Genomic DNA, 26,898 nt, shown 5'->3' on the forward strand with positions numbered 1-26,898 from the left:
TCATATTGGTTCCCACATTTTCTACGAAGATCTTTATCGGTCAAACCGCATAACAACATATGTTGTTCCCTTTGTCATCGGTATGTTACTTGCCCGAGATTCGATCGTCGGTATCTCGATACCTAGTTCAATCTCGTTACCGGCAAGTCTCTTTACTCGTTCCGTAATACATCATCCCGCAACTAACTCATTAGTCACAATGCTTGCAAGGCTTATAGTGATGTGCATTACCGAGTGGGCTCAGAGATACCTCTCCGACAATCGGAGTGACAAATCCTAATCTCGAAATACACCAACCCAACAAGTACCTTTGGAGACACTTGTAGAGCACCTTTATAATCACCCAGTTACGTTGTGACGTTTGGTAGCACACAAAGTGTTCCTCCGGTAATCGGGAGTTGCATAATCTCATAGTCATAGGAACATGTATAAGTCATGAAGAAAGCAATAGCAACATACTAAACGATCGGGTGCTAAGCTAACGGAATGGGTCAGGTCAATCACGTCATTCTCCTAATGAGGTGATCTCGTTAATCAAATGACAACTCATGTCTATGGCTAGGAAACATAACCGTCTTTGATTAACGAGCTAGTCAAGTAGAGGCATACTAGTGACAAACTGTTTGTCTATGTATTCACACATGTATTATGTTTCCGGTTAATACAATTCTAGCATGAATAATAAACATTTATCATGATGTAAGGAAATAAATAATACTTTATTATTGCCTCTAGGGCATATTTCCTTCACTTGGGGGCAGGCCTTGTTGAGGTTGGTGAAGTCGACGCACATGCGCTCTTTCCCGCCATTCTTGGGCACGACAACTGGGTTGGCCAGCCACTCCGGATATCGTACCTCGCGAACGACGCCCGCTTCTTGCAGCTTGCGGGTCTCTTGGACGATGAAAGCCTGCTTCTCTGTAGATTGCCGTCGTGCCTTCTGTTTCACCGGGCGTACGTTGGGGCAAACCTTTAGGTGATGCTCTATACCCCCCTGGGGACTCCTACCAGTTGCTTGGGTTCCCAGGCGAATACCTCCTTGTTCGCCCGCAAGAAGTCCACCAATTCCCTTTCCTGCTCCGGAGCGAGGTCTGCACCTATGGTGAAGGTCGCCCTGAGGCCCCATCCTCATCGACTGGTACTTGCTTCATCTTGGCCCGATCTTGAGTGAACAACTGCTTCTTCTTGGACGACGCAACCTCCTTAGCCCTGGGAGTGGCCTTATCGGCCAGGCTGGCTGTAGCTGCTGCCCTGAAGGCGAGCTTGAGGGCCGTCAGGGCTTCCTTGGTGTCTCCAGCCACGGTGAGGACGCCTTTGCTCCCTGGCATCTTCATGAGGTTATAAGCAGGATGGGTGGCCGCCATGAACTGGGCCAAGGCCGGGTATCCGAGGATGGCATTGTACGGGAGACCGATGCGGGCGATGTCGAAGTCGATAAGCTCGGTGCGGTAGTTTTCGCGGGTGCTGAAAGTCACGGGAAGGCGGATCTGCCCTAGGGGGCTGTTGGAGCCGCCGCCGACTCCAGAGAAGGGCTTGGTAGGACGGAGCCGCTCGTGCGGTACGTGAAGCAAGCCGAAAGCCTCCATGGAGAGCACATTAAGGCCGGCTCCGCCGTCGATGAGGGTCTTGGTGACGGCTATGTCGCAGATGGCGGGCATGCAAAGCATCGGGAGCGCGCCTGAGCTTGTGGTGGTCGCTTGAATCGAAGGTGATGTCGGCCTTGGGCGCCGCCCATCCTGGAGGGGCCCCTGGCTGAACGGAGGCAGCGCCGATCTGGCGGAAGAACTGCTTGACATGGCGGTCGGAGGGCGGCGCCTGCGAGCCGCCGAGGATGACCGCGACGGCGACAGGCGCAGGCGCGAAGCGCGCAACGAAAAGGCCGCGCAGCTCCTCCCAAGAGGCCACAGAAGATCCCGGCAGGCTGAACAGCTAGGCACGCGGCGCGCCAGCGAGGGCCACGGGGAGCCAGTTGGCCATGACCTTGTCGTCGCCTCCAGCCTTCAGAACGACGTCCTCGTACGCCGGCAAGAAGGCTGACGGGTCCGCCGCGCCGTCGTAGCGGGGTGGCATCTCCGACCTGAACTTGTGCGGCCACCACACCCGCTGCAGGTCGGGGGTGAGGACCCTGAACCCCATGGTGTCGCCACGGGCGTCCGTCGATCCAGCTGGAGGGGCGGTGCTGGCCATGGGGGTCGAGCGGAGAGGTGATGCCGTGGAGGAGCGAAGTTTCGGCGCACCCCCTACCTGGCGCGCCAAATGTCAGATTACGGGTTCCGGCAAAACCCTTGAGGTTCGAACTTTGGGGTGCGCACGGAGATCTCTCTCCCCCAAGCTCACACACTCACCACGATCTCAAAGCTGAGCTCGCCGAACTCGATGAACAAGGGACATAAGAGTTTATACTGGTTCGGGTCACCGATGTGGTGTAATACCCTACTCCAGTGTGGTGTGGTGGATTGCCTTGTAGGCTGGGATGAACAAGTACAAGGGAAGAACTACCTCCTGAGGAGAGGTGTTCTTGAGCTCGGTGAGCTTGTGTGGTTGAGGATGATCTGAATGATCCGTCTGGGCCGAATCCGTTCTCCCTCTCCACGGTGGTGGCTAGTCCTATTTATAGAGGCCCGGGTCCTCTTCCCAAATATCAGGCGGGAAGGGATCCCACAACGGCCAATTTAAAGGGGGACAACTAGTACAAGCTATCCCGACAAAAGGTGGTCTTCGCCTGCCAAAGGCTCTGGTGGTGACGCCGTCGTGGGCTTCGCGGTGACCTCCGTCCTGCCGTCCTGCTGGTCTTGGTCTCGTTGCACCGATATGAAAACCTTTGCCTGATGCCTCGGGACTCCTCGCCTGCGCCTACTCCTTTAGCACCAAAGAGGAAACCAGTACTCTGCGCCCGCTGGCGCCTGCCTGGCCTTGGTCGTCATGGCTCACGTCACGGGAACCTCGCGAGGTGCCCCTCGCCTTGATCTCTCCGCTCCTCGCGAGCCAGCCTAGTGAGGCTGCCCCTGAGGAGGTCTTGTGTCGCCCGCCTCGCGAGGCTTGGCCCCTTGTGAGGGTCTTAGGTGTTTGCCGATGAAGAGGGGCCGTACCAGGCCGCTAGTGGAGCCACGCCGTGGCCCGCAGGCAGGCAAATCTGGGGACCCCCGTTCCCCGAACGCCGACATATTTATTTGGATTTAGATGATTAAAATCCTTAGAAGCTTTTTTCTAAACATAGGAAAATCTTGGAGACACTTTTAGTGATTTTCTGCTCTATATTATGGAAAAAACCTTTCGAACGCGTAAAAAATGTGTGCGCAAAATGGATTCTTTTTTTATCAAGATGCATAAAATGGATGCAAGTAGCGTGTCAATTGTTCCTAATGATGTAGCTCCTATAAGAAAATCTACATTTCATACCTTAAAAAGTTTGCTTAAGTATTTTGAAATACAGAGAGATAGGACCCTCGGGTCTAACCGCCCAAACGGTGCATAAAAGCAAATCATAGTAGCTTCTAGTATCATTTTCTTTATCCTGATTGAATAATCATTAATTTTGAAACTCTTATCCCAAAACAAAAAATTGAAACTCAATTTTGCGCTGCACATAGAGTACACCACAAGACATTGGCTTTGGTCCCTAAAAAGGGACATTGACATTGGTATCCTGTTAGCGTTTAAGTCCTATACTTAACATTGGTGTTTACATTATTTCTGAATTTATTTCAGACTTCCGACGAAGTTCGTTCAGTGGGAGTAGAGGTTTTTGTTGACTACTAGGCGTCTATGATGACTTCATAAAATCTCAACATGATATGCCGTCTCGGTCTTTTGAAGGTGCTCATAGAAGTATGGTGTACGTGTACTTATAGAGGTGAGTATATAGTCGTGTATCTCAGCGACTTCGATTGCACTGTGTTAAAAAAAAAGTTCGTTGGCGTCGTGGCTTGCCAGTGCAACGAACCACACGCACACGGGCCCGTTAGCCCGTCAGACCCGACCAAAACCCTCGACCGGCCGTGTCTACCTCCGCGGCCGCGTGCTTCGACCCGACCTGACCGCGCAAAATCTCGCACACGCACCACCCTCCCCCGCCGCCGCCACGAACGACATGGCCGCAGCGCTTCTGCTCCGCGGCCTCCGCTCGTCGGCGAGCCGGGCGCGCCCCGCCTTCCTCTCGCCGGCCTCGGCCCCGCCGCCCTTCGCCTCCTCGCTCCTCCACCGCCTCTACTCCTCCGCGGCTGCGTCCGCGGCCAGCCCGCCCGCCTCCGCGCTGGGAGGCGTCACGGACCCGGCCCGCATCCGCAACGTGGCGGTGATTGCCCACGTCGACCACGGGAAGACGACGCTGATGGACCGGCTCCTGCGCCAGTGCGGCGCCGACATCCCCCACGAGCGCGCCATGGACAACATCAGTCTCGAGCGCGAGCGCGGCATCACCATCTCCTCCAAGGTAACCCTCTCACAGTCACATGGCTAGTGCGTGGCTACTGAGGCTGCGCGCGAGGAATTTTTGCTCGGCATTTCGTCGAGCAAACTGCGCGCGTCTGAGGAGGGGCCATAACACAGACACAGGACTGAGATCTGGTCCAAAGGCCATACTCAGTTTGCTATTTTTTTGGCCTGTGTCACAACACCTTGTGCGCATTTCTCTATGAATTCGAATTAGTGGGAGGATGGATGCCACGTGCCACGTCTGGTTCAACAACTGGCTGGCTAGAGCTCGGAGCCTGTGCTCAGTTACCCACTCATTAACTCTCTGGCAGTTCTACATACTCTTTAGGCGTGTTGCAATGAGGGCCGCAAGTAGCAGAACACTAGTCTGGCCCATTTTAATGTCCTAATGAAGCACTGTCGTACCAGGGAAGATGTTGACAAACGTTTTCCAATGTAGATAATGTGGCAACGCATGTGACATTTCTTGTTTCCTTTTGGTTATATGTTCAGGTCACTTCTGTCTCTTGGAAGGAGAATGAGCTCAACATGGTCGATACCCCTGGCCACGCTGATTTTGGTGGCGAAGTAAGCACTTTTGGTATAATTATATACCTATAAACTGAAATGACGATTTTGATGTTGTGTTTGAGATGGCCATTGCCTTTTTATAGGTTGAGCGAGTTGTTGGAATGGTGGAAGGGGCAGTCTTGGTTGTTGATGCTGGGGAGGGACCTTTAGCACAAACCAAATTTGTGCTTTCAAAGGCTTTGAAGTATGGTTTACGCCCAATCCTCCTCCTCAACAAGGTTGATAGGCCTTCAGGTCTGCTCATTACCAGAAAATTCGCCCATTAAACAGTAATCCACGTCTCATGGGTGCAGTGTTTGAGTTTGAACAAAATAACAGAAACAATCCAATTTTTTACGGAGAGCAGAATCATTTGGTTGTTGAGCAACTAAGTTGTACTTGTTTGTTCCATTAAACAAGGATGTTACCGTATGAGCATGTCCATAGGTTGAGTTGCTATAATACAGACAAAACATAAATGGAGACTAGGTGCATGCAAAGTCAACTTAGAGTGGTGGTAATTTAGTGAAGGCAAGGGAAGAAAACTATAGAAATATATACAGTAGTCATTAATTAACTGTACAATGAGGCTACTAAACCATCACTTTTCTTATGTTAACTCAACATAATTGGAAATCTAGCAAATTTTGTATTACAAAGGGCACAGTCGGATCTGGTAAATTTTCTTACAACTTATAGTCCTGTTTATCCTGCTAGCAAAGTAAATTTTCTCTGCAAGGTAAAAAAAATGCTAATTGCAGATGGTATACATGTGCATTAATTTTTTGGGCACGTATATGTTCCTTGTACTCTGTATTTGCTGTAACTCTTCTACGCCAACAGTTTCTGAAGAAACCTGCAACGAAGTTGAGAGCTTGGTCTTCGATCTTTTTGCAAATCTGGGTGCCACAGGTGCATTTCTAGCAATTCAAATTGGTTTGCCTTAGAACTTTCTTTTCTTTTTTCGTGACATTGTTTTGTTTGCATATTACAGAAGAACAGCTAGATTTCCCAGTTCTTTATGCATCAGCTAAAGAAGGGTGGGCTTCCTTGAAATTCACTAAGTGTCCGCCTGATAGTGAAAAAAACATGTCTCCTTTGCTTGATTCAATTGTACAACATGTCCGTTCCCCAAAAGCTGACCTTGAGGCTCCGTTCCAAATGTTGGTTAGTATACCGAACAACATCAGAACATGATATTTGTTTAAGATGAGAAAGCATTTTATATTTCTTTGTTATTCCTGAATCTATGCTTTGTAAAGTGTACAATACAATTAGTGTTCATTAAGTGGACTGCATTTACTTTCTATGAGAGTGTCCCACTCGAATTAGCAACTACAACATGATTCCTACCTTATTTGTTTTATGACGTATAGTGTTAGCTTCGAAGAACTACCATCAATTGGTTTGACCTTGTACTTACAAAGCAAACAACGTGTCTCCGATGTCTGTACTCTCTCCGATCCATATTACTTGTCACTCAAACGGATGTATCTGGACGTATTTAAGTGTTAGATACATCTGTTTGTGCGACACCGACAAGTAATATGGATCGGAGGGAGTACTTTATTTCTTCTGGCTTCACATGAGTTGGTGCCGCCATAGTTCTTGGTCCACCACTAATGACCCATACAGCATTCTTTTCATGGAATTTATTTACTTGAGCTCCTGTAGACGGCAAGATGCTCAGTATGTGTCTTAGCTGTACCATTTCGGAAAGTGGTTATGCATCTTAACTAGACCGGAGAAAAATAGCTCCAAGACAAGTTATATAACATCTTGAAAAGTATCCAAACTGGATACAGTCCCCACTCAGTTCAATCCAATACACCTGGTTAAGCAAGGCCAGCCATGATGGATAAGCTAATTGTGGTTTGCTAGCACATCTGATACAATCTTGAAACATGCTGATTTTATTCTCGTCAGCTATGTATGGGGTGATGCAGGTTAGCCTCGTAAGCTAACCTAGATATGGCTTAGGTACAGTCATGAGGCATCCACGCATGCTGCAGCAACCATGATAATGTTGTTGCGCGCATTCACCTACCTTTTTAGTAAAAATTGCAAGAGGATTATCCCCTATTGTTTCTTGCTTTTAAGAATGAATGTGCTGAAGGCATCAATATGAAAGGTGCTTGATATGTACTTCTTTATTCCTTTTCTGTTTGGTCCTTGCTTTGTTCAGCGAGCAAGAAAATCTTGGATGGTTCAACATTAATAATGGAATGTTGAGTAGTGGTTGAAATGGGGCTTTTAGCTTATTGTCCATGCTTTCATGTTGATAGTTTTTCCCCCTCTTAGTACATCTCCTAAGATGGTGTATGAATTTAGTCCTCGTTATTGAGGAATGAGTATCAATTTGTTTCACTACCTTTTGCAGTATGATATCAACTTTCAGTCTTTCACTGAGTCATATTTTGGATGTCTACATTTCTTGTGACTTCTTTGGCCCGGTTCATATTTTCATGGATACATGGCAAGAACCTTTGTCGTCCCATGATCATAACAACATGGCTCAAGCTGTTATGTATGTGGTTTCATCTTTCTTTGATATAAAAGTTTGCCACATTAACCATGATAAAATCACATTTGATTATGTTAGATGTATGGTAGCCGAGCATATTAGTTGGTCTGTAGGTATTAGTTACTACTCTGCTGTTGCCTAGTACATGTATATGTTTGGTCCATTGGAATAACTAAAAGTCCATTTCCTTACACATAACATTATGGAAATATGCAGTAAGTTCCAGCCAGGCTAACATCTGTCTGGAAGAGCACTACACTTCCGATGTGTATACCAGCTACCAAGCACTGTCCTAACTTGTAGCTATCCTCTTAGCTTGCATACTCTGAGACATCTGTAAATTGCTAACAATTAAACTATCACAGTGTATTTTTAATTCTTCGAGCTATCTGTCAGAATTGAATGAAATTGCATATGTACTGGTCTGAAAGTAGTCAGGTATTTTATTCCAAGTGAGTTACATTTTTTTTCTTAGCCATATTAAGGAATTTCCACAATATAAGTCATCATATGGATATTTCTTGTTCCAACATACCGCATTTTATGTTCTACAGACAATTCCTTTATATCCTTACAGCAGTTACTTTTCTATAATGCTCCTCGAGCGTGAATCCCCCTTATTTCGAAACAGAGGAGTTTAAATAGGATGCTCCATTTAGCATTCATCTATGTTTTGAAATGTAAACTCAAATAAGTTTGTAATGGTCCTGTACAGGTTTCCATGATGGAGCGTGATTTTTACCTAGGAAGAATACTCACTGGGCGTGTAACCTCTGGAGTTATCCGCGTTGGCGACAAAGTTCATGGTCTGCGCATCACGGATGAAGGGGTTCAGAAGATTGAGGATGGAAAGGTGTCACCGAACTTCTTGCACCTTTTCTCTTTGATGCTGAACCTATTCTTTACCGTCCAATATGTGTTTGCCAATTGGGTTTATTAAAAGCTTTAACGACCTTTGTATGTTACAAAATAAATTTAGGTTGTCAAGCTCATGAAAAAGAAAGGCACAAGCATGGCAGTAATAGAGGCTGCAGGAGCTGGTGATATAATCTCAATGGCTGGATTGTCTGGTCCAGCAATTGGACACACCGTGGCAAATCCGGAGGTAGGGGTAACTCTATGTTTTGATTGGCTACTTGTTGCTGTACAGAACGTATTCTCCTTTTCAATTGTCAGCAATTCTTTATTGTCATATGTGAATGTAATTGTGTGTAGGTTTTGACTGCTCTGCCTGCAGTTGAGTTGGACCCTCCCACAATATCTATGACTTTCGGTGTGAATGATTCACCACTGGCTGGCCGTGATGGCACTCATGTAAGTACCAAATAACAGTTCACCACTTTCGGGGTAAATGATTCATCTTGATCCTCTTTTCATCTGAGCAAACCTGAGCGACTCCTATTTGACTGAGTGGAACAAAAAAGGTGTCTACACATGTCAGAACAGGAGTGCTTGACAACCAGTTCTTATTTTGTATGCCACATGCACAACAATTATAAATGTCAAGACATGATAAATGATGCTGTGAAATCTATCATGCCTGATCATGTATGGTTAATTGTTGGCTTGCAATTTCATATAGAGTCCAGAAATCCCTTAATAGCTGGTAATTGTCGTGGAACCATGATAGTGTACTCTACACATTACACAACTATTTTGTTCAGTAGGTAGATTTCATATGCAGGTTTTGAAAAAAAATCTAGATATTTCAGGTTGGATTTGATTTGTTTGGTGTATTTACACTAAAAATATTCTCTGTTTGACCTTTGATTTTTTGGGGAAAATAGAAGCATAGCATTTGGCCAGGTGTAACTTTATAATTAGTTACATAACTTGATGTCGTTGACAACCCATTGCTCAACTACAAATCATGGGTAGATGGAAAAGGCTCACCTGCAGTACATGATGGATGACGAATTTGTTCTCGAATCATCAGATTTTCCCAAATCTATTGTCAGTTAGTCTTCTGAATGTGCTTCTAAATTGGTAGGTGAGAGTAAGGAGCTAGTCTCCTACTATCATTAAATATATGGGGGGCTAAATCCAAGGTATGGTGCTAGCCTCCTACTATCCTATGCAATATAGTTTTTTTTTGCAGTATGCACCATGATAGATTAATTGTGAAGTTCCTTTGGCATTTTCTAATGTTTGACATAACAAACTTACACCAACGTATTTATGAATTCTGATTACGCCATTTTACATCATCATATGTGGAATTTTATGGGGACTTGTCATTGCTTAAATGACATAAGATCCAATAGCGCTTCTATAGATTAACTTCACATGTTGCCGGTGCCAAATAAAATGAACTCATTGGAGCATAATCTGTCTATTTGTTGGGTGATATTTTAGTGTATAATTTGCAAAATCTGAACTTGGCCGATTTGGCTTGATTTTAAAATTTTGCAGGTAACTGGAGCAAAAATCGGGAACCGTTTGATGGCAGAGGCCGAAACAAACTTGGCAATTAATGTTCTTCCCGGACCATTGTCAGAATCTTATGAAGTTCAAGGAAGGGGAGAGCTTCAGTTAGGTCTGAAACTTTGACGAAATCCCTCCTGTTCTAACTGAAATTTTATTCAACTCATTTAAAAGTGCCTCATGCCAGTTTTTTGTGATATAATGAGAAATTTAGTCATCAACATCATAGGATGATCTGTCTAACTTACAGGAATCTTAATTGAGAACATGCGGCGTGAAGGATTTGAGCTTTCAGTTTCACCCCCAAGAGTGATGTAAGTTCCAATCAATCACAAACATTATTATGTCTCATTTGCATGCAAACTCTTTTCGTGGCAAGCTAACCGTCTCTATTCTTCATCTAGACGTTCATATTTGTTTCTTTTATCGATCATATTCACTCCTTCCTTTCTAATACGTGTAACTCTTTGAGCAATTTGACTGCACTTTGTCCACTATGAGCTTGACCAGTTTCTTTATGGAAATTAGGTATAAAACAGAGCGTGGGGAAAGGCTAGAGCCTATTGAAGAAGTAACTGTCGAGGTAGAAATCAGGAAAGCTATGTTTGAGCTTCTTTATCTTCACATGTTCTAATCTTATATTTTAAATTTATGAATTGGATATTGTAGGTGGACGAGGAGCATATCGGGTTTGTGTTGGAAACCCTTAACAACAGGAAGGGGGAATTGTTGGACATGGGCCCTGTTCCTGGGACAACTGGAAGAACTCGGGTCTTCATGACCTGTCCATCTAGGTCAGTAGTGGTCTCTGTTCTGCTGATTACTAGTTGCATCACTTGTTACCTTGAAAAGCATGCAATTCTTGCTGTCTGGTTAGCCATTTGTACCTTAATATAGTTATATTTCACCTTTTACTTCTATAATTTTAGCCAATTATGTTCGTTTTCGTATTTGTACATTGCCTGTTTACCTCATGGATATGCTCCCGGCAGAATTTACTGTAAAATCAAATGAACCTAATTTTGGAATCTACCGATTCCTTTGACTCGATGTAATATGCATTTATGGTTTTGGTTCAGATAATATCAAATGAGCTATTATGGTTGCAGGGGTTTGGTGGGTGTTAAAGGAGTTTTCAACAGCTTTACACGTGGAACTGGATTTATGCACCGTGCTTTCCAGGGTATGATGCTATTTATAATTCGGGGCTACATAACGGTTGCAGTCTGTAACTCACACATGTTGTTTTTAGGTGAATAGTAGGCCACGTAGTCATGTCATGAATTCATAGACTTGAAGTGCATAGACAATGGTCAAAACCAGAATTCTCGTCTTCCCAGTGTAGAGGCAAATTATGTAGTGATCTGTGCAGACTTTGCTGTTAGTGCTGTTAGTCTTCGATTTTCTTTCAACTGCACAAGTCAAAGGATCACAGCCCATTCTGAAAGTGTTATTACCACCTTGTGCTGTTTACCTTAGCTAGATGTGAACGATCCTCCAGTTTTCAGGCTATGCATGTGCACACGGTTGCCACAGACCATCAAAATAAAATTTATGCTATGACACAAGAAAATTAGTGCGCTACTGCATCAAAATGCAGCAGTTTATTTGCGTTGCATGCCTAACTAGATTTCAGGAATTCTTGACTATGATTTTCCAATGAATGCAGCATATGCTAAATACATGTAACTAGACTTCATTGTTATCTGACCGATGGTTTTCCTATGAATGCAGCATATGCTAAATACAGAGGTCCACTAGGCACTGTTAGAAAAGGAGTTCTGGTAAATCAAATTTCAGCACCTTCATAATCTTATATTCTTATGTTACTCTTATTTGCTTATCTTGTAAATTATATTTTACATTGCAATAAGGTATTAATACTGATATTCATTTGAGCAAAGAAGCAAGCATAACTTAAGTAAATAGAATCAGTACTTTTGAACAATACCTATGTGCTTGTGAACTCTACAAGTGGAAGTTAATTTTTCTCCATGTTCATATATAGGTATCTGTTGGCAGAGGATTTATCACTTCACATGCACTCATGAGTTTAGAAGCTCGTGGTACTCTTTTTGTCTCTCCTGGGATGGAGGTAGCTATCACTTAATTTTGTTATAGTACCTTCTAGGTGCAGGAGATTACCTTAACTCTCTTTCTTCCTTGTTGAAAGACATACGAAGGCATGATAGTTGGCGAGCATTCACGTGATAGTGATCTTGAGGTAAGTTGATTGTTTACTTAGCATGAATCAGTTCCTGTCCGTTAATACATGAAAATAATGTTGTTGGGCAGATCAATCCTGTGAGAACTAAAGAACTTACAAACATCCGAGCTCCTGGAAAGGATGAAAATATCCGCCTGTCTCCACCTCGCTTGGTATGTCCTTTGCTCATGTATCAAGACATCATGATATATCTGCACTTTGTGTGTGTGCGTGTGCGCGCGTGTGTGGGATATAGACACAACATACTACAAGACCTAATTGACAACCATCAAGGGCCCGTTTTGGACCTAGAACATCATGGCCACACTTTTCTTGTTTTTTGGAGCTGAGGACGGATAACTTTAGATATGCACATTATTTTGATGAAGAAATGTAGCATTCCTTCTTTTGGGCTCATCTAACCAAACACAGTGACTCTTAGCTATTGCATAATCTTAATGGAAGCTGTTGAACCATGCAGATGACTTTGGAAGAGGCAATTGGATATGTTGCTGTAGATGAGCTTATTGAGGCAAGTTTTTTTCTTAAGTTCTTCAAACATTTAATTAGAGCAAAATTTTCACTTTTGAGGATTGAGTGTGGTAAATGGTGATAAACAATTGATTCTTCTAGACTTCGAAGCATTGTTCCAATTCCTGTTTCATAGAAGTTAAAAAAATGGATACTTGCTTGGTTATATTGGATTCTTAATGATTGCATGAGAACTTCTGTCAACATAAAATGTCGATACTTTAAAGATAAACTCTAGAGTCTAAAACCAAATAAAGATCAGTATGCAATGTTATTTCTTCGAGATAAGAGTAAGCCATAATCGTTTGCCATGCAGTTTGGTATTACTGCCTCTATCCAGGTTTATAAGTCGGGCTTGGGTTTATAAATCTTCAATTTAACTAGCGAAATATGGGTTATATGCCATAAAAAAATTATCTTCAGATTCATGGTCTCAACATAGCTCTATCTTGATCTGGATACAGTGATAAGTGAGGAAGGATTGGCTCGTCACATCCTTAGTGGTGCTCTACATCGACGCTTGGGTGTAGTGAAAAGTGAGTAGGCATCTTTGCAGTTGACCTGACGAGTGCGAAGGGTAAGGAAGTTAGCTGAGCCAAGTAGAATTCACTTAGGTAGTTGGAACATAGGGTCCTTGACGAATAAGTTATGGGAGTTAGTTGATGCAGTGGTGAGGGAAGGCGTTGATATCCTATGTGTCCAAGAAACCCAATGAAAGAGACAGAAGGCGAAGGAGGTGGAGGATATCGGCTTCAAGTTGTGGTACACGGGGACAACTAAATGGAGTAGGCATCTTGATCAACAAGAGCCGCAAGTATAGCGTGGTAGACGTCAAGAGGCAAGGGGACCGGATCATCCTGATCAAGCTCGTCATCGGGAACTTAGTTCTCAGTATTATTAGCGAGTATGCCCCACAAGTAGGCCAAAATGAGAGCACATGGGAAGGCCTGAAGGACATGGTTAGTAGTGTACCTATTGGCAAAACGCTCTTCATAGGAGGAGACCTCAATGGCCACGTGTCTAACACAGGTTTTGAAGGGGTGCATTGGGTTTTTGGTTATGACAACATGAATAAAAAAGGATAGGATGTCTTGAGCTTTGCTTTAGCCTATGACATGATCGTAGCTAACACCCTCTATAGAAAGAGAATCCCATCCAGCGATTTTTAGTACTGGTCGACACTTTAGCCACATGGATTTCGTCCTCTCGAGAAGAGAAGACAGACGTGCTTGCCTAGATTGTAAGGTGATACCTGGAGAGTGTTGTCCCTCAACATAAGCTTATGGTGGCTGACTTCCACTTTCGGATACACGTCTAGCAGGATAAGCGCGCCAAAATTGCTAGAACAAGGTGGTGGAAGCTCTAGGGGGAGGCAACTTGGGCTTTCAAGGAGAGGGTTATTAAGGAGGGCTCTTGGGAGGAAGGAGGTGATGCAAACAATATGTGGATGAAGATGGTGAGTTGCGTTCAGATGGTGGCTTCAGAGAATTTGGGGGTAACCAGGGGAAGTAAAAGCAAAGCTAAAGATGCCTAGTGGTGGAACAATGATGTCCAGAAGGACCTCTACCGGCGTGAGTGAAGCAAGGGGTCAGGCGTACCAGTTTTTAAACACGAGGGAAGGGGAAAGGGGCATCTATAAGATGACCAGGATCCGTGAGAGGAAGATGAGCGATGTCAACCAAGTCAAATCCCTTCGTGTTTGTTATACAAGGCCACTATCCCATTTTTCAGGTACCAAAAAGACAAAGCCAATTAATAAATAGCATGATTAATTGTGTGAAAACCTCTCGTGTTTCGGACTAATTAAACTGTTGTATGTGGCGCCTCTTCTCTATGGCTGCATGCAATGTTTGCATTAATAAGCACCATCGGACGAGGCAAAAATCTTATCAATTTGTCTCGGGAAGAGATATTGACATTGTATAATTGCAAATTGTATTTTCTTATAGTGGCCTTGTATTTAAAACCGGAAGGAGTAGATGGCAAGAATACTTTGACAATCTGTTCAATTGTCAGAATTAGAGCTCTGCCATTGAGCTGGATGTCTCCTTTGATGATACCAACAAACGTTTTGTTTGATGAATACATGAGTAGAGTCTTGAGGTTAGGGAGGCTTTGAAAAAGATGAACCCTGATTTTCAGCCTCATTTTTCGGTAAAAGAAGATGCCTGAAGAATGAAGGCAGATTATACTAGTACCAATCTTCAAGAGTAAGGGGGATATTCAAAGTTGTATTGATTATCATGGAGTTAAGAATAGGGAGGCTTTAAAAAAGATGAACCCTGATTTTCAGCCTCATTTTTCGGTCAAAGAAGATGCCTGAAGAATGAAGGCAGATTATGCTAGTACCAATCTTCAAGAATAAGGGGTATATTCAAAGTTGTATTGATTATCATGGAGTTAAGTAGATGAGCCATACAATGAAGCGTGACCAAAAATCAGTTTGGTTTCATATCTTGGGGATCAACCATGGAAGCTATTTTCTTGGTACGGCAACTTATGGACAGGCACAGGGAGCAAAAGAAGGACCTTCGTATGGTGTTCATTGACTTAGAAAAGGCCTGCGATAAGATACCGCATACTGTCATGTGATGGGCCTCGGAGAAACACAAAGTCCCAACAAAGTACATTACCCTCATCAAGGAAATGTACGATAATGTTGCGACACTGATGACTTTCCAATTAAAATAGGATTGCGCCAAGGGTCAGCTTGAGCCCTTATCATTTTGCTTTGGTGATGAGTGATGTCATAACTCATAAGGGATATACAAGGAGTTAACGCATGGTGTATGCTCTTTGCGGGTGATGTGGTGTTAGTCGGCGATAGTCAGACGGGGTTAATAGAAAGAATCAAAAGTTTTAGGCTTCGTAGAACTAAAACTGAGTACATGAGGTGCGGATTTAGTACTACTAGGCATGAGGAGGAGGTTAGCCTTGATGGGCAGTCAATGTTGCAAAAGGATGGTGATATCGATGAAGATGCGAGCCATCTAATAAAAGCCGGATGGATGAAGTGGCGCCAAGCTTTTGGCGTCCTATGTGACAAGAGAGTGCCCCAAAAGCTAAAAGGCAGGTTCTATAGGATGGCGATTGGATCGGTGATGTTGTATGGCAGAATGTTGGCCAACTAAAAGGTGACATGTTCAACAGTTAGATGGCAGAATGTTGGCCAACTAAAAGGTGACATGTTCAACAGTTAGATGTAGCAGAGATGTGCATGTTGAGATGTATATGCGGCCACACAAGAAAGGATCGGGTCCGAAATGATGATATACGAGATAAAGTTGGGGTAGCACCAATTGAAGAGAAACTTGTTCAACGTGGTTTGAGATGGTTTGGGCATATACAATGCGGGCCTCTAGAAGCGCCAGTGCATAGGCGGAAGGATAAAGCATTCTGATAGTGTTAAGAGATGTCGGGGTAGAACAAACTTGACATGTAAGAGAGGTCCGTAAAGAGAGACTTGGAGGACTGGAATATCACCAAAGAACTAGCCATGGACAGTGATATGTGGAAGTTAGCTACCCACGTGCCAGAACCATGACTAGGTTTTGAGATCTTATGGGTTTCAACTCTAGCCTACCCGAACTTGTTTGGGACTAAAACTCTAAAAGGCTCTGTTGTTGTAGATTCGCCGTCCAATGAAGTTTTAAATATATATACTTTTTATGGCATATTACATATGTTTTGTATGTAACATATGAGGTCCCAAGGGATATACAAGGAGATATCCCATGGTGTACGCTCTTTGCGGATGATGTGGTGCTAGTCGATGATAGTCGGACGGGGGTCAATAGGAAGTTAGAGCTATCGAGACAAACCTTGGAATCGAAAGGTTTTAGACTTAGTAGAACTAAAACCGAGTACATGAGGTGTGGTTTCAGTACTACTAGCAGGAGGAGAAGGTTAGCCTTGATGGGCAGGTGTTGCCCCAAAAGGACACCTTTCGATATCTGGGGTCAATGCTGCAGAAGGATGGGGATATTAACGAAGATGTGAACCATCGAACCAAAGTTGGATGAATGAAGTGGCGCCAAGCTTCTTGCATTCTCTGTGACAAGAGTGCCACAAAAGTTAAAATGTTGTATGGTGCTGAGTGTTGGCTGACTAAAAGGCGACATGTTCAACAGTTAAGTGTGGCAGAGATGCGCATGTTGAGATGGATGTGTGGCCACACGAGGAAGGACTGAGTCTAGAATGATGATATACAAGATAGAGTTGGGGTAGCACCGATTGATGAGAAGCTTGTCCAACATCGTCTAAGATGGTTTAGGCATATTCAACGCAGACCTCCAGAAGCTCCCGTGCATAGTGGACGGCTAAAGCATGCTGATAATGTCAAGAGAGGTAGGGGTAGACCATGCTTGACTTGGGAGGAGTCCGTAAAGAGAAATCTGAAGGACTGGAGTATCACCAAAGAACTAGCCATGGACAGGGGTGCGTGCAAGCTTGCTATCCATGTGCCAGAACCATGAGTTGGTCGAGACCTTTTGGGTTTCATCTCTAGCCTAGCACAACTTGTTTGTGACTAAAGGCTTTGTTGTTGTGTTGTTGTTGGCATATTACATATGTTTTGTTAGTCAAATTGACGACCTAAAAATCCGTACCTACTTACAAAGTAGGTTGGAGCATGTTTTAAAAGCAACTTTCTATCTGAATCAGGGAACTATACTTTGTGTACCTAGAAAATGTAAGAAAATATAGTTTGTATATTATACAATATTGGCGAGTCAGTGTGGGGGCACTGAAATCCAAAATAATTCTGCTAATGTGTTGGGGTGCTGATTAATCCAAACAGAAAATATGGTTTTAGTTGGGATAACAATATACCCATCTGTTTCTTAAAGAAAATGAGTTAATTGTCTAGCTGGTTTTCCATTTGTGCGTACTATTATTCCAGTTTCATCCTGGAAGCAAATTCTTATATTATGCTGCTTTATATTGAGTTGTTGGCATTTGAACCTGATCAGGTTACTCCCAAGGTCATACGGCTTCGGAAGAAATACCTGGACGCCAACAAACGCAAGATGATGAAAAACAAAATCATGCAGTGAAGTTCCAAACTTCCAGTCACATCTATCTAGTACTGCTAAAGCCACTACTATATTGCGCTATCCTCCAAAAGGCATGTCCGGTTTTTGCATACAAGGTCCAGCCAGTTTCTACACACAGCAGTGGGAGGATTTAGCAATGAATAAGCCCAAGGTTGAGCTGCTGTTGTAACAAAACTGAGTGGGTTTGAGTTAGCATTACCTCGTGAAGGTATAGCATTGTAGCTATCTATAGCTTTTCTTTATAGTGAATTTTGGGAACACACAAATATTACCCTGGAAGGGTATAGTGCTCTTTTGGCAGTTCGAGAAAAACAAACCGAGGTACTCTGGTTGAATTGGCTACTTTTGTTGACACATTTGGAAACGTCTTGTGAGAAATTAAAGCAAATAAAATCTCACGCTAACTATAGCATTCACTCTGACAGGTCTTTGTGTGCTTACAATTATGGGCTATGTTTGTCATTACAATGGATTATGATGTTCCATTTTTGCTACTCCCTCCATTCCTTTTTTGCATCAAACTTTCACTTGTAATTTTGGTCAGCAAAATATGGATTATATGTCATAAAAAATGTATGATTGGAAAGTTATTTCAAATGTGCATCTTATGACATACTTTTTGTGGCATATAACTAACTTTTTGTTGGTAAAATTAATGATCAAAGTTAGATATAAAAATACGAAATGACCTTGGAGTACTAGGGGCGTTTCCTGCACAATAGCCCGCCGATGAAGGGTAGTATTAGGCGGAAATGTATAAGAAATTCGTTTGGAGCTTTGAAGAAAAACAAAAATCAAATTTTACGTGTACATATAGATGTTTTCTACATGTTTGTAAAGCTTACGATGAAATACATGTGAGGTATAGAAAAAACATGTGAAGTTTAATGATTTTGTTATTTTTCGTTAGCTCATAAGTATTGCATGAAATTTTACACATGTTGATTCTTTTTCAAAATTCTTGAAAATTTAGTGTTTTTTTTTAAGAAAATGGGAGCTTCAAAATGCCATACTCCATGCTGAAACTAAGATTTGGAGGACAGATTCACCAATATATATACTCCACTGAACACTATTTTGTATACCTCCAAATTTTCTGAAAACAAGTACACACGTGTAGTATGTGCTTATGAATTGTCGTCAATATATATTTTCAGGTGGCGTATCAGAACATATAAATACATAAATCAAAATAGGTCTCCTTTTTGTTATATTTGCGTCAAAGATGAGAAAAAAAATTATGCATGAAAAAATGAGTCTGTTGGGAGACTAAGGGCCTGTTGGGGGATCCATCAGCTCCTCAAAATACGCGGATCTGGGGAGCACCGTTTCGGCCGCTCTGAATTTTCTACCCGCAGGTCCGTCCGATCTGGGAGCGGAGGGCCTCCAAACGGCCCCTAAATCAGAGCTGAGACTTCCCACTCCACTTCGTGCGCTTCTTGTTTGAAGTGGTGGCACGACGTTGGCCCGTTAGCTGCGTCACTGACGATGTTTTTTTTTTACTGGGGATGTTAATTGTCCTACGAGGTGCTAATCGCCACATCTTTTCGGCTATTCCATCACAACAAGGTATTGTGTATTTGATTGACTGCATACATGCGCTCTTCCCCATCATCCACACAACGCATGCGCTGACGACGCCTGCAATCACATATGTTGCTGCTCATACACCCACATATCAGCTCGGGCCTCCAACACATTAAATTTCAATAGTTATTTTTCATACCAATTTTTGAGTGAAAGCAAATCTCACATAAGCTGATCTCACTAAATGTGTACCCTGCCAAGCTCAAGTTTACAGCAAGCCACGCCGACAGGACTACTTTACACTTGTCAATGCACTGTTTTTATGGAAATGTAGATGATGGAACAGAGACCCGGTTTAAATATACTAGGATGCATAGAAATAAATATCCAGACAACACAACTCAGCTTAGCTCATGCCTCCACAACCTTCGCAGTTATTTGCGCGCTTCAGTCTTCCTCTGTTCTTTAGCTGCAAACAGGATATGATTCAGTGCGCAACTCGTAATATTCTCGAACTAAAGAATGTGATACTGTTTACAAAATTTAAGGGAAAAGAAAATACCAACACTTTGTTGCGCATAAGAGACAAAATGATGCTAGTGCAAAGTACTCCCTCCGTCCGGAATTAGTTGCCACTCAAACGGATGTATCTAGACGTCCGTTTGAGCGGCAACTAATTCCAGACGGAGGGCGTAGTACATATGGAGAGACTCCCAAAAGATTCCCTTTCTTTTTCTCTCCATGCTCCAAACGACTCTAAAATATTCTACTCGCCTATATTTAGTCTATTACCATTTCTAACTACTTTTCAATACTCCCTCCGTTCCTAAATATAAGTCTTTTTAGAGGTTTCAAATGGACTACAACATACGGATGTATATAGACATATTTTAGAGTGTAGATTCACTCATTTTGCTCCGTATGTAGTCCGTTGTTGGAATCTCTAAAAGGAATTATATTTGGGAACGGAGGGAGTAGATGTTATGCAAAGGCCACATAGTACTATTTGGCAGGATAGTCGTTCGGGACGCAACTAGTTTAGTCTGGTTGGTGGTTGTTCATAAGCAACTCCCTCTTCGGTGGTCTATGAAGCTCTACTGTGCAGATTTCTTAGTATCGCCTTGATTCGGGGGTTATTTGTTGGGTTCTAATGGTCTAATTTCCACACTCGATTGAGCCATATAGGATTGCTGCTACCTTGAGGAAGACGAAGGGAAGAGGGGTGGAAAAAATGTCAGAGTACTAAATACAAAAATTACATGGTGACCAGACGCTTCAGCTTCCTCCCGTGTGCTTTCTGTCCAGCATGGCATGCCATGCCTCCCTCCCTCTGAACCATACAGAACTAGTACCCATTTACAACTCCTATTCCGTCACAAATCCCAAATTGCAGACCCCGTTGTAGATAAAGAAGTTGGAGTTATTCAAAGGTGTTAAAATGCCTTTTAGCGAAAAATATCGAAGGAACAAATACTCCAGCATGGGAAAATTATGAGACAGGTAGAGGTCAAAGACTATATGTGAACACGATATGTAGGGCAACGATGCTGAGCTTAACAAGAACAATAGACGAATATCAAGGGGCATACCAGCTTTCTCCTCTTCACGTTTCTTTGCAGCATCTGCTCTTTGCTGCCTTATTAAAGCAAGACGTTCTGCATTTGCAAGACAATAGTTATGACAATCTGCAACTTCCACGAATGCTTCAATATTGAATGTATGCAGGGCTTTAAAGTTGATGATTAAATATGATTGGGCAACAGCTGTGAGTTCATTGCTGCTGATATCAATACTCTATTCACTCAGTTCATTCAAAAAACGCTACTCTCCTTATTGTGGTGTATGCTTCTATGTGAGTCCGATCTTGTAGCAGTCCATGTGAAGAGTACATATATAGCCATGGCCAAGAGAAGATAGAGGTAAGCACAACATGGAAAAAATCTCACCCAAATCTTTCTTCGCCTGTTCTGTTTTGCCTTGCTCCTGAAGCTTCATATAGCGCTCATGAGATTTTTGTTTCTCAATCTCCTCTCTAAAAATAAACATGATAGCAGTGTGTCAGCAGAGTTGATGAAACAATATTTTTTATAACAATGCAATGGGGCAGATGCGAACTTCGACATAATAAGTGTTGTGTTCTTTCCACTCACACATACACTCTCTTACAGTTTTACACGGAACTGTTTAACATGAAGACCATCTCTACAAAAAAGGTGAGTGCCAACATAGTGACTAGAACGAACCTGAGATGTGCTACCTACAGACTCATGAGAGCCTGCAAACCAGTGGGAATGATGTAACATAGAAGGTAATATGCTGACCACTAATATGTACCACCACATTGGTTTTGTTTATCTACTGATTCGTCATATTAGTTTTTTTTTTACACGCCCACTTGCCCAGAGGTTACAGTTAATGTTTCTCCATTTCTCAAGGTAGACACAGAAGCAGTGCACGAGCATTTGCGGCAAGATATGATACAAAAACAGAGTATAAGACAGAAAACATGGAATAACCGTCGCATTTCACAAATAAGAAAATAGCACAAGCTGATATGAGACAAGTACCTCTCACGCCTCGAGAGTTCAGTTGTCTTTCCAAGCTGAAACGTGCAAGCTTAGTTAGTTGGAGACATGTATGGCAATATTTTGTATCAATATGTAAAGATGATTTTAAAGCTCATAAAGAGTTCTCCACTTCACTTTTCATGAATGAAAATAGCTGGGCAACGCCATTTGTACAACAATATAGAAAAGGCAATGGAGGAAAAGACGAGGAAACACAATACTATCACCAGTGTGGCATGGTATTTTATGATATTTAGCTACCAGTAGTAAAGTCATAGATGCTTCTGACTGTAACACACTTACATCAGCTTCTTTGGCTTTTATATTCTTTGCTTTCACCAGGTTTGGATTTTCAATTTGAATAACACCTTCGGTTCCTTTATGTTTCTGGAATATTATAAACCGAATCAGATTGGTAGACAATGAATCATGCACATGAACATATACTTCCAGATGGATAAGTGCATACAACCTTCTCTTCACCGTCGTCTTCGGATTCTTCCTCTTCAGATTCTTCTACCTCTTCCTCTTCCTCTTCTGCTTCAGCTACATTCTATATTAAAATATATAAATTGATGATCAGAAAGGAGTATATCATGATCACGTTTGCATTAAACGTAAACACTAAATCTATATGCACTTAAAAACTCTAGGTATTTTTCCCAAATGGTTATGGAATCGGCTGTAACAATTGCAAAAAAAATGCACAATCAGATTAAAAGAAGTTTATAATACAAGCACAACAATGGCATAGGTAACCTAATATTATGTTGATGAAATTAATTCAATTTCGGAAGGTGCAAACCTTCTTAAATGAGCGTGGACGCCCTGAAGTTCCAGAAGCTGCATTTAAAATATCAGATGTAAGTCAAAGCTACACACGAAAGAATAGCAAAAGTAAAATTGCCAAATACAAATGACTCAATAGTCACTGAGATGCAAACAAGTATATAAGAAGGCACCCAAAAAATGTTTTGTAGAGGTATGCAAACAAATTCAAATGTAGCATCTGTCCTGTATAATGCCTCGAAAACGCTTATTCGTCTGAGACTAGATAAATACATGGTGCTATTGATTTCTCACTGCTTTTAAACTTCACAAATAAACTTTTTTGTGAAGCTCTGATAAGAGTGAAAGTGAATGGAAACTCCATTAACAAATGAAGTTGTCCAGTCATGTGATGGAGAAAGCATCTAAACCTTAGGGGGAAAATACGCAAAATGTGTAGTCTATGAGCATCCAGACCAAACAAAAACGTTAACACTAAAGACGCACGGGATAGATCAAAGAACACCCCATCGTCGACAACCCATAGCATCATGTAATCAAATCGCTTTATGTTAAGCCGTGCCTCCTAGTAAAACCAAGCATGTTGACGTCACCACGAGCTACCCTTATCCTACCGGAACACCGCAACCAAGCGAAAGAAGAAGAAGAAAAGCCTCCTCGTCGCGACATCAGATCAAGCAGTCGCCTTGACAACGGCGGCAGACAAAGCCGACGAGCTGGCACTGAATTTGACTACGACGGGAACGAACGGAATCGAGGAGGAGCGAGGGCTCAGTTCGTTACCGATCTCCTCCGGGGTGGAGAAGTTGCGGCGGCCGGTTGGCTTGCCCTTGAACTTGCCCCTGCCCATGGTGGCGGCGGCGGCGGCGGACGAGGGGAGAGGGAGCGAGGCGTGTGGAGGAGAGAGGGGACGGGAAGCGGGGGTCGCCTAGTCTGTACGCTGGATGGGAATCGGGAAACCCTACCGTCACGACCGCCTTTTTACAGTGGTGGGCTGGGATGGGAATGAGATTCAGTGCAGAAATGGCCAATTGGGGAATTCGGGGGTTGGGACTTTTGGGGTGGGACCCGGGTGCGACCGCTCCACGGGAGGAAAAAAGGGTTTGCGAAATGAAATAATAATACTTAAAAAGTCAGAAATGTTAAAAGTCTGATGGCGGATTTTTAGGCATGCCGGATTGAACGTTTTTCCATGACAGTTTATATTGACGTGAGGGTGACCAATTTAGTTTGCAAGTACAGTAATTTCCTTTTTTTGCGGGGTTAGTACAGTAATTTCCCAGAAGATAAATTTCGAAAAACAAAGTCTTTCTCTTGTTTTGGTCTTTGCGGCTATTTGGGTGACCAGAAGGAGCCTGGCTATGACATTTTGTCTGATCCTTGTTCGACACTACATATCAAATTGTCTACGGATGGAACAGCAATGCAACACGCCTCACTGAATCTCGCATCGTAATAGGGATGGCACCATGAAATGACGTACGTGCAATAGTTCGGCGCGAGCAATGACTTTCAAGGGTGGCGGTGTCTCGGTCTAGGGCCTCTTACCATGTCGATTCCCTGGTGGGCCGGTATGAGGTCCCATAGGTCGGTTACATCTTGGGCCACGTAGGCGACCCATGGAGGATTATACGAAGACTCCAGAAGAGTTGATGTATAAGCCAAAGATATCGAGGTCGTGAAGGACTCTACCTCCACCGACGTAGCCAACTAGGAACTATAACCATAGAACCCCCGCTATGCTATATAAGTTGGGGGCCGGGCTCGTCGATAGACACATTACAATCCCTTGGTATTCACCTATACTTTGTACACACCCCAATCACAATATACACGAGCATGAGTAGGTATAATCTCCACCGTGAGAGCCTAAACCTGGTTAAAACCTTACTTCCTGTTACCATGCAACCCAATCACCTGGCTAAGATACCCTACCCAGGGATCTGCTGGATCTAGCTCTGACCGTAGGCTGGCATTCGCTGGGTTCAAAGCCTCTGTAAAAAAATGTTTTTGTTTTTCACGTGCCGAAGGGGAGTACGACCCAGGGTACAAGCGATATTGGTCGACATTCGTTCTGGGAGTCTCGAACGCATGTAAAGCACGAAGTACGAGTGCTGGTAAGACCACACGTTCTCATACTGTGTGTCGTCTTTCGTGCTAACACAACGATTTGGTGCAGATTTGATCGATTTTGTTTGGTTTGTTTCTTAATCTTTTTTCAACCATCCTTATCTCGTGAAATCCTACGGCCTAACCCTCTTATATACCGCTCCAAGGCCTTCCTTCTCACACATAACAAAACAAATCTCTTTAACCCTTTGTCAAGTTTGTGTGCAGAGAAGCCATGGTGCGTTCATGGGACGATTAGTAAACTTCTTCTCGGGAAGAGGAGAACCGCGAGCTTGAAGGCCACAATCCACCACTTGGGATGAAGAGAGAGAGAGAGAGAGAGAGAGAGAGAGACCATGGCGCATGGAGAGCGATGATTCCTTATCTGAAGAAGAAACATATGATGTAATATTTGAAGATAAAGAGGAAGAAGAGGAGGAGACCAACGTGAAATTGGGTGAGATTCCAATTGAGTCGGTAAATTTTATTAGCATCGGCGGTCCTCTCTGTTTTGTCAAGATTCAACCACTGTGGCTAGTTCCTGCATGGGTGGTGATTGTGTCCTAGACTAGGAGGTACTCACCTTGTCTCCTGACTAGGAGGGCCGGGTCGAGGACCCCTGTGGTGGTTAATTATTGGGCCTCTTCGGGTATATAAGTGCATCTAGTGCCCCTTAGTGATTTTGGTGTATTGAAGACTTATAGGTTAAGGGACTAATGCATTTGTGAGTGTACACAGGTCTATAAGTCTATGAGGAGTTTGATATTCACAGAGAAAGTCGACCCCTAAAAATGAAGTTCTTCGACTGAAGACTTTGGATTACTGAAGACTTTCTGAAGACTTTGAAAGTGAAGAAATTGGTGTGACCTTCAAGACTTGGTATTCATTCGAGGAACATGAAGCGTGAAGACTTTTGTTTTCGTAGTTTCATTTTCTCTTTCTTGAGTCATAGGAAACACCGTACTGTTAAAGGGGGTCGAGGAAATACTAAGGAAAAATTTCCATGTGATGCTCAACTCAAAATCCTACACCTACCAATTCCTTCGAGTGAAGCCATTGGAAATCTCATACAGTTCAGTCAATTTCTTCAGTAATAGAGACGTAGTTCTTCTGGTCGCTGAGGAATTTGTTCTGACTGAGGAGTTAGCAATTCGCCAGTGCGAATTGCCTACATAGTGAGGAACATGATAGCCCTGAGGAATTTGAGCCTCAAATATCCGACCGTTGATGTGCTACGCGCCAGCAGTCCCAAAATATCTACCCACCTAACGGTCATATCATTGAAGGGCATTTATGTCTTATCATGTCGGGCTGCTCCCTAGGCTATAAATAGCCGCCCCCTACAACCACTAGCTGGTTGGCTGCTCCGAGAGAAACTGACACTTGTCATTTGAGAGCATCCCATCCTCCGAGGACTTTGAGCGAAAATCATCAAGTGAGGAAAACCCAAACACCTACAAACCCAAAGTGATTGAGCATCACTGAAGAGATTGATCTTGCGTAGATCCGACGCTTGTTACCTTTGAAGACTGTGCATCTTCCAGACAGTTAGGCGTCATGGTCTAGAGCATCCAAGAGGAAATTGTGGATCGCCGAGTGACCGAGATTGTGAAGGTTTGGAAGTCACCTGAAGACTTACCACGAGTGATTGGGCGAGGTCTGTGTGACCTTAGCTCAAGGAGAATACGGTGAGGACTGTGTGTCCGGGACTGTGTGTCCTCGGGTTTAAATACCTAGCCGCTCCAACCAGACGTACAACTGTCACAGCGGTTGGAACTGGTCTACAAAATCATTGTCTTCACCAAGCCTACTGGTTCTATTTCCTCAACTCTTTCATTTCCTCATAACTGTGTTGTGTGCTTGTTCATATCTATTTGAGGACTTTGACTGAAGACTTTCTCAATTTCCTCAGTTCAATTTCTTCAGTCTGATTGTCTTCATCCTGTTTTATCCTGTGTTTACGCTTTCTGTACTCTGTGCTTGTTTTCATTTCATCATGATGACCATGCTTGTGTTCTGTATGTTTACATTTGAGTACTTATTCCGCTGCAAGTAGTTCTTCACTTAGGAATTTTCTCACCCTGAAATTCCTCAGTGAAGAATTCATAAAAATCGCCTATTCACCCCCCCTCTAGTCGATATAACGCACTTTCAATTGGTATCAGAGCAAGGTACTCCCTTGTT

General features: G+C 43.2%; 2 protein-coding genes across 2 annotated transcripts; one reads left to right on the plus strand and one right to left on the minus strand.

The window, feature by feature from the left end:
- Positions 1-4,005: 4,005 nt before the first annotated feature.
- LOC123079190 (50S ribosomal subunit assembly factor BipA) lies at positions 4,006-18,146 on the plus strand. The gene is made up of 19 exons (XM_044501897.1): positions 4,006-4,432; positions 4,927-5,001; positions 5,088-5,238; positions 5,827-5,895; positions 5,978-6,150; positions 8,223-8,360; positions 8,487-8,612; positions 8,723-8,821; positions 9,920-10,043; positions 10,182-10,245; positions 10,460-10,514; positions 10,601-10,725; positions 11,041-11,114; positions 11,666-11,715; positions 11,940-12,026; positions 12,105-12,155; positions 12,227-12,310; positions 12,619-12,669; positions 17,639-18,146. Exons 1-19 carry the CDS (start codon positions 4,091-4,093, stop codon positions 17,720-17,722), a joined length of 2,022 nt encoding a protein of 673 aa, XP_044357832.1. The 5' UTR covers positions 4,006-4,090; the 3' UTR covers positions 17,723-18,146.
- A 1,275-nt stretch (positions 18,147-19,421) lies between these two features.
- Positions 19,422-23,671, minus strand: LOC123079191 (28 kDa heat- and acid-stable phosphoprotein). Its single transcript, XM_044501898.1, has 8 exons — positions 23,389-23,671; positions 22,622-22,659; positions 22,289-22,369; positions 22,120-22,203; positions 21,817-21,851; positions 21,196-21,281; positions 20,839-20,904; positions 19,422-19,718 (listed from the first exon to the last, which is right to left on the minus strand). The coding sequence occupies exons 1-8, from the start codon at positions 23,453-23,455 to the stop codon at positions 19,684-19,686; spliced, it is 492 nt and encodes a 163-aa protein (XP_044357833.1). The 5' UTR covers positions 23,456-23,671; the 3' UTR covers positions 19,422-19,683.
- Between the last annotated feature and the right edge of the window lie 3,227 nt (positions 23,672-26,898).

The sequence above is a fragment of the Triticum aestivum genome, chromosome 3D (assembly GCF_018294505.1).
Source record: "Triticum aestivum cultivar Chinese Spring chromosome 3D, IWGSC CS RefSeq v2.1, whole genome shotgun sequence".
In the NCBI taxonomy this organism is placed as follows: Eukaryota; Viridiplantae; Streptophyta; class Magnoliopsida; order Poales; family Poaceae; genus Triticum; species Triticum aestivum.

Coding starts and splice junctions, on each gene's coding strand:
- LOC123079190 (XM_044501897.1), top strand. CDS start 4,091: ATGGCCGCAGCGCTTCTGCTCCGCGGCCTCCGCTCGTCGGCGAGCCGG. Junction 8,613..8,722: donor ACACCGTGGCAAATCCGGAG/GTAGGGGTAACT, acceptor AATTGTGTGTAG/GTTTTGACTGCTCTGCCTGC. Junction 12,027..12,104: donor TTGTCTCTCCTGGGATGGAG/GTAGCTATCACT, acceptor CCTTGTTGAAAG/ACATACGAAGGCATGATAGT.
- LOC123079191 (XM_044501898.1), bottom strand. CDS start 23,455: ATGGGCAGGGGCAAGTTCAAGGGCAAGCCAACCGGCCGCCGCAACTTC. Junction 22,204..22,288: donor AAGACGACGGTGAAGAGAAG/GTTGTATGCACT, acceptor ATAATATTCCAG/AAACATAAAGGAACCGAAGG. Junction 20,905..21,195: donor ACAGGCGAAGAAAGATTTGG/GTGAGATTTTTT, acceptor TTGCAAATGCAG/AACGTCTTGCTTTAATAAGG.